We start from the raw sequence: 8,010 nt of genomic DNA, 5'->3' as shown, positions 1-8,010 counted from the left end.
GCTCATTAAGGAGAAAGTGAAGTCTATTGTATTTGAATATTTTCATTGTAAATCCCTCAGATGACTTTGACAGGAGACTGGGCTTTGAGATTACACATATATTCTATTTCTCAAGTATTTGGAAGTGTAAATGTAAATGTTTTACAGAGGTGTCAGGAATATGTAACAACAGACAGCATTTCTAGCATCTGTTGTAATACAGGTAAGATCTGAGCACCATAAAATTCAGATAAAGCTTAGACACTGGCATGACAACAAAGATGACATTAACAACAACTACAACAACAACAGCAACAACAAAAATTTCCTTTTAGAGCACTTGCCAACATCACAGGCAAACACTAAAATACATAACAGGCACAAAGAAACACAAAAGAAAAAATAAAGAATGAATAACAATTTAATCACATTTATACAAAGGTAATATATCCTCCAGGAAAACCATATTGCTCTTAAGAACACAAACTGATATAGGATATTACCAACACTGGCACACCTGGCTGTAGGCCTGGCCCTTAACACAACTGCTTCTAGTAAAAATGGAAATTTTCCTATTAATTCGCTGGGTATATGAAGACTATCCAGGATGGAGTGAAAGTCTGTTTTCCTTTAAAAACATCAAACAGAAACAAATCACCAAAATATCGTGTGAAATAGTGTGTTATAAATTTTAAATATTCACCACACTGATTAACCTATAACATAAATTAATACACTTTTTCGCCATATTTACAAGTTTGTTGGAATCTGCCAATACAAGGTCATTCCAGGAGAATGAGGGATACTAAAGCTTTGATCTACTTAAAGTAACAAATAAAAACTTTATCCAAAGAAGAAAAATTATTTATGAAAAAATGAGCCCTAGAAGGTTTGGTGCGTGGGTGTGTTTGTGTTTGGATATATGAATGTATGTATGTAAGTAACGTAACGTAATGTAATGTATTGTGACCTATTCCTGCTATGCAGGACAACCCCCTTTCCAGCGGTGACATAACAGCATCGGAGCAACTGCCGCTGCTACAGTAACAGGCCAGTCAACACTCCGTCCCCTTCCCCTGCGGTGACGTAACACTTCCCACTGTGATGTAACAGGGAACACCACTGTTATCACAAGGCAACAGGGAATGGTATAAAAAGCCAGCTGAGCAGTATGTGAACCAGAGTGTGAGATTAGGGGTGACACAGTGTGGACTGTGAAGTCGCCAAGGTCAGTTGCAATCGAGCAATCGCCGGAGTGAATCGGAGCAGGAGAAGTATTTGTGATACTGCCGATGGCAGTAATTGTGTAATTGTGAGAGCGAGTGTGCAATAAATTCGCAGGCAGCTAAGTCAGGTGAATATGGTGGATGGTCCATTTTTTTAATGGATTTCTTACTCAGGAATTCACAAACGCTTCATGCATCAAGCACAGTGGCATTGTCATGGTAGAGAATCTAATCATTAAGGCAGAGTTCTGGTCCTTTCCTCTGAAACAGATTCCCGTACCCTTGTCAGCACTTCCATATAACACTGTTGATTTATTATCCCCTTGTGATCGAAGAAACACACATGAATAGTCTTGAACTGTGAGCGATACAGGCGTGCTTTTTTCGACCAAGGTGAATTCTGCATTTTCCACTGCATGCTCTGGCGTTCTGTTTCCAGGACGTACTGAAAACACCATGTTTTGTGTCTGGTAATGACCTTGTCAAACATCTCTGCATTGTGTAAAAGATCATATAAAATGTATGAAGTCAACGTTGTTTCTGGCCATCTGTCAACATTCGAGGCACCATCCTTGTAAAAATTCTTCTCATTCCCAAATCCTCCGTAATAATCTGTTGCACTGTTTTCTTATGCACATTCAAGTCTTTTGCCATCAGTCTCACAGCTGATCTTCAATCTGAGTGCACAAAGGTTCGTACTCTGTCCTTTGCATTCTTGACTGCCCACTTCTTGGGTCATCTTGCGCATTTTCTCTCCCTTCCTTGTACCGCCTATGACATTAAAAAACTCGATTTCTTCATAGCATATTCACCATAAGACACCGTATAATAGGGCTAACCATTCATTGGCACTTTTACAAATCTGCACACAAAACTTTATGTTTATCCGCTGCTCCAGATTCTTGTCACCCATTTCCGGCCAACAGGATACCATGAACACACACTAGTGCCTCTGCTATTTGGGATGAACGACTCATTTGGTCTGTGGGTCATGTAAACACTGGAACATGTCAAAATGTGCTTGGGTACGTGAGTTTGCCTTACTCAACACCCCAGCCACACGCTGCGGCCATTCCGGGAATTAAATTGTTGTCATACCATGTACACGTTGCTCTGAAGTACAGTGTGTCCACAAAATCCCTTCAGGGTTTTGAAAAATTGTGGCGTGCAAACAAATTGAGCTAGCCACATGCGGTTTGCAGCAGATCATAGAGAAACTCTGGAAGTATTTTACTGACCTCAGTAGACCTCGATGTGGGTTCCCTTGGTAGCATGGGGAATGTCCAGACCATATTCGAGCTCTTGCCATGTTCTGTGAGGCATGTCCGCTGGAATGGCCGAGATCACATTCCTGATACGGGTCTTCAGGTCCGTTAACTGGTATTCATAACACACTGCTCTTGACATAACTCCACAGGGAAAAATCCAGTGGTGTTATGTCTGGTGAATGTGGAGGCCAAGGCACTGGACCGTCTCTGCTGATCCATCTTCCTGGAAATGTCCTGTCTAGGTACGCGCGTACCTGCAGACCCCCATGAGATGAAGCATCATTTTGTTGTCGAATGATGTGCGGCTGTAAGTGCTCAATTTGTGGTACTGCGTACAGTTGCAGCATGTCCAGGTAGCTGTTCATGTTGATTGTCTGCTCTTAAAAAAAAAAAAGTCCAATAACCTGGTCATGCATTACACCACATAACACGTTCACTTTCAGACTATCGCATATGTGCTCCCTAACAACATGTGGGTTTTCAGTGTCCCATATGCACACATTATGCCTGTGAACTTTATCCGAGACATGAAATGTTGCCTCGTCTGTGAACATGATTTTTTCAAGAAGTCCACATCAAGGTCAATGCGGTCGAGCATTTCTTCTGCGAAATGATAACATGCCATGCCATCAGCAGGTTTCAACTGTTGCACTGACTGAACCTTGTACGAGTATGCACACAACCTCAACCTCTTACATAGCACTTTGTGAATCGCTGAATGTGGGAGTAACAATTCACGTGAAGCTCAACATTTGTAGGGCTTCGTACAAATGATTCACAGATTCTTTCCATACATTCATCGCTTACACCCAGCCTGCCACTTCTCTCGCGATCATGGACCTTCCCAGTTTCTAAGAAACGCTATTGCCAGTCTCTTATTGCTTTGTCACTTGGAGGTTGTTTATTGAACTCTGTGTGGTAATTTCGTTGAATCTGGGTGACTGATTTTTGTTTCAAAAAACCATCCTACACAACACACGTGTTTCTGCACAGTCACCAATTCACAAACAACTGACTAAGAAACATAAAGATGCCTGCTTATGCCATATGTTGGCGGAAAAAGAAAATTTCCAGCGTTACACCACACTGCACATTAACTGTTGCTGAGAACAAATGGCTAATGGAGCTGGTAACCGCTGTCTACTGCTGACAAATTAACAGTCAGGATATCGCAGTCAGTACAGTGATGGGCTATAGGCCGGATGAAGACGGAGACAGAGTTCAAGTCCAAGTAGGGGTAAGAATTTTCACTTCTCCACGTCATCCAGGCACACCTAGCCTCCTATCCAATAGGTACCGGGGGGGCTCTTTCCTCGGGGTTAAAGCGACCGGGGCATGAAGCTGAACACCAACCTCCAACTAGTGCCGAGGTCAAGAAAACGTGGGTCTTTACATCCACACCCCCATAAGTCTTCATGGTATAGTGCTTACTTAGTTAAGCACATAGACAAATTTACCTTTTACTGCTGACAAATTATAAACTCCCAAGCTGCTTGCCATGTAACAGAATAACGTCAGGAAGCCCAAAAGTTAATTACGTCCCTTTATTCCAAACACTATCAGCCATCAGGCATGCTGATTCATTGGAAAAATTTGTATGCGCCTCACAGAAAGTGGCACACCAGTCACCATGCAGAGCCGTGAACCAAGTCCACACACTAAAAATCCTCCTTGTTGATCATCATTAAAAATATTAAACAAAACAAGCCCCGGGATTGAGCCTTAGTGTACGCCAAAAAAAAAAAAACAGGAAACAGCAAATGGGGAAGAAAACTTCCCTAACATGCAAACAACAGTTGATTTGGATGATATATAAATATGGAACAAACTAATACAATGCAGAGGGTCCTTCGCCTGTTCAGTTTATTCAGCAATAAAAGGTTCGACTAAGACTGAAAGTAAACGGAGTTAACCTGCACTTGTGTGCAAGACAGTAGGTGTGACTGCAATTAAACAGGTAATTAAATGGGTTACAAATGATTTGGATTTAGCAGTATGAGTAATATTTTCAGAAACTTTTGAGAAGCTATTTACAATTTAAATAGATCAGTAGTTCATCACAAATTCGCTGCAGCCCTTCTCAAATAAAACAGGACAACAACTGTTCCTTTACATGCAGGGAAGAATCCCTTTTACTAAACTTCAGTTAAATACATGTTTCAATAGAAGGGCAAAAATTCAGGAATTTTGGTGGCCTAACATGTGGAACTCCTTCCATGACATCACTGTCAGAAATGGCAGAAACATTTGTAAATTCTTAAAGAGTAACTTTAAGAATGCTTCAGATATTAAATACAAAATGAAGAATTTAAATTACACTGAAAGTGGTCACCAAAGGCTTCTGCAATAAGCTGTGGTTCTGTAATACATTTATCATGAGATTTTGTTATACCCATGGTACAAGCTAAAGTATTTTCCAGCACAATATTTCAAATGAAATTTGGTAACGCTGCTTAGTATAACATGTATCTTTGATCCAGCCGAAACATTGTTACTCTAGATGACAATCTACACGAATATAATAGAAAAATGTTTCTTAGCTTTTACTTCCGCTTTTATCTCAAATCTAGTAGAAATGAAGTAGCTGCACTTCAGGACAAATTAAAGAAATTTCCGGCCTCTGAACGGCCTAATACAATGCAACGTGATCATTTTTATCGTCCGGCGATTGTTTTACAATCATTATCTTCTCGTAGTTATGTCTTCTGGGATATACCGAAAGCAAGCGGCGTTATATCCTATAAGAGAACTCTTCATAACCACCGCTGTGAGAGCCTCAAATCCTACGTTATACTCGCAGTTAGTCCTACAATGAGTAATAACATTACCAGAGCTGGATAAATCACAACGAAACTACAAACTCAGCTGCCGTCGTCTAACCTCCATCACTAGTTAATCGAAATTTACAAATATGTTTAATATGAACACTTGTAACACATAAATTAAATACTGTATTTTATTCAGTTGGAAGTTCATTAATCTATACTTACCTAAGCTATGATCCTATAAAAGTATATTAATAAAAAATATATACGTAACGCCGCAAACTTCGCGAACATTAACACAAATTTGTATGTGATGCAGGTAAATGCCGGAAGATGTCTCTGGTTTTCCGTCATTTCCTGGATATATGGATACATCGTTTGTATGTACGGATCACGACCGTAATCGCAGCGAGGGCAGCGAGTGTTTGCAGCCAACGAGGCTCACCGTTAAACGAGAATACGAGAGATCGATATCGCTGCTCAAAATTAACCAAGATATCGAAAAAGTGGTTTGTTACAGTTACTGTATTTGTACTTGGATTAATAAACGAAAACAATGGTATTTGTGCACTTTTTATAAAACATGTATTATTTCTTCATAGTATATATGACATCTTTTGATCTTTTCGTAACTTTTCGTATTTCATCTTCACAGGCCAGTGAGGTGGAAGAAACTATGAAGAGGATACAGTCCCATAAGGGAGTGGTAGGAACTATTGTTGTAAATTCTGAAGGTAATTGTCATGACATCACTTTCCGAAGTGTTTCTACAGCTATGCATATGTTAAGGTGTTTTTTATGATGTAAGTTGTAGGTGTAAGCATAAAACATTTCTTATACTGAGACCATGGAAGGCAGTCCAATGGATTGTGAGGATGATGGCTGCAGTGGCTTCCCATTCTGTGATTACTGTTAAATTCCCATCTGGGCTGTGTCAGCTTGTCCACGCTGTCTGTCACTAACAAAGGATATCTCATGGTTAGCATTACCATCATGCCATGAACATAATAACTAGGTAACAAGGGGAGCATAAGAAAGTATACTGGAGATGGAAGCTTAACAGCTTGAGGGAAATGTGTTGGCAGTTGATCCATAGAACTTCTCCATTGAAATCAATGAACATTTGAAGATATAAATACAAGTATAATATTTTTTTTAGATAGTGTAATTCTAGTGACATTCCTGACCAAAATAAATATGACTGTACCTCAGGATGTAATTTTTTTGGTGGAGACCGAAGTTCAGAGGTTTTATTCCTATAAGGATTAAGGTAGAATTGAGAGATATTATGTTTGCAGTTGAGTCAACACATTATATTAATAAAGCTGTTTCATACCCAATCAACTAGAAGGGAGGTCCAAGGTTAGCCTAGACTTTATTGTTTACAAAAGGAATATATGCCTCGGTTGCCAAAACCTCACCTATTTTCAAGATATTCTCCCTTTGCACTAACATATTCTTTCAGTTCTCCTGAAAAGTTACTGATGCCAGCAGCACAAAATGTTTTATCCTGACTGCTCAGCTAGTACAAGATACCCCATTTGAGTTCATCAGTTTGAAATTTCTGATGTAGGTGCACTTTCATTTCTTTGAATGAATGAAAATTATTGGGGCTTAAGTCGGGAGGAGAGTGGTTCATGATTTTCCACCCAGTGTTGCCCAATTTTCTATATGTGAATGAGTTATACAGTAGGATTGTCTTTGACAGGTATCCCAATTAAGACAACAATGGACAATACTACTACTGTTCAGTATGCAGGATTAATAAGTCAGCTGTCAGACAAAGCAAGAAGTGTAGTTCGAGATCTGGATCCCACCAATGACCTCACATTCCTTCGGATCCGTTCCAGAAAACATGAAATAATGGTTGCTCCTGGTAAGGAAAAACACCCTTTTACTGAGAGAGGAGGAGGTATAGCAGACTTTTCTCTTTGAAACAGTTTTAATTTTTAAAATATGGAAACATAACTTATTATATATCCTTTTTAATTTTTTCCAGATAAAGAATTCATTTTGATCGTCATTCAGAATCCAACAGAGTGAAAAATATTTACTGTGTTTCTGGAAAGTGGACTATGATTGCTTAGTTTTGCTGTGTAAATATAAAATGTATCTTGTTGGTAAGACATAATGCAAACTTCCAAATGGTTTCATGTCAGTATTTAATTTTATACTTTGTACATTGTATAAATGTAGAAGGAAATAGCGTAATAGAGGTCATCATAAAATTAATTATAGGTTCACATTTCAGGTGTGAGTATTGTGGAAACATCAAATTTAATATAATGAACTACATGTTCTTGTGTATGCATTTTTAAATAATACACCTATTGCTTCTACTGAGTCCACTGTATTTTCACAATATTTATTACACAATATACTATTGTAACAGCCACAAATGCCAAGTATTGTATGCACAATCATGCTTTAGGTTATGCATCTCTGTATTANAGCCACAAATGCCAAGTATTGTATGCACAATCATGCTTTAGGTTATTTCCTCCTTGCTTGTAATGGTTCTTCTATCATATAAGTACAGAAAATGCATCTCTGTATTGAACAGTGTTGGTAATTAAAATATTCACTATTTAAAAGTCAGTCTGTTTTAAAGACCAGTGTGTATTTCTAACAGAAGTTCCTTTCTCAGGTCTTCCTGGGACATTGACACTGAAGAAGTGGAATTCAAAATGGCTTTGCACACTAGTAGTTCAAGCGGTTGTTTTCATTTTTGTTACACCACTGTGTAGTGGTGAATTAGTTTGCCATTTTGTA

The 8,010-nt window shown here is 38.8% G+C and overlaps 2 protein-coding genes across 4 annotated transcripts in view; one reads left to right on the top strand and one right to left on the bottom strand.

Annotated features, from left to right (window-relative positions):
* LOC111875566 (exportin-2) overlaps positions 1-5,571 on the bottom strand; it is an 82,091-nt gene extending 76,520 nt beyond the window's left edge. For 2 of the 3 annotated variants that reach the window (XM_033755862.1, XM_023871910.2), the window contains exon 1: positions 5,464-5,571. The gene's annotated coding sequence lies outside the window, so the exon portion shown is untranslated. Of the gene's footprint in view, positions 1-482; positions 608-5,463 lie in introns of all 3 variants that reach the window. The other variant, XM_023871911.2, reaches the window with a different exon arrangement.
* Positions 5,572-5,682: 111 nt separating this feature from the next.
* Positions 5,683-7,836, top strand: LOC111875558 (dynein light chain roadblock-type 2). The gene is made up of 5 exons (XM_023871891.2): positions 5,683-5,797; positions 5,894-5,972; positions 6,947-7,114; positions 7,238-7,669; positions 7,731-7,836. Exons 1-4 carry the CDS (start codon positions 5,795-5,797, stop codon positions 7,279-7,281), a joined length of 294 nt encoding a protein of 97 aa, XP_023727659.1. The 5' UTR covers positions 5,683-5,794; the 3' UTR covers positions 7,282-7,669; positions 7,731-7,836.
* The last annotated feature ends 174 nt before the right edge of the window (positions 7,837-8,010 follow it).

The sequence above is a fragment of the Cryptotermes secundus genome, unplaced genomic scaffold, assembly GCF_002891405.2.
Source record: "Cryptotermes secundus unplaced genomic scaffold, Csec_1.0 scaffold1251, whole genome shotgun sequence".
Taxonomy (NCBI): domain Eukaryota; kingdom Metazoa; phylum Arthropoda; class Insecta; order Blattodea; family Kalotermitidae; genus Cryptotermes; species Cryptotermes secundus.
This window is presented reverse-complemented; position numbering and strand designations above follow the sequence as displayed.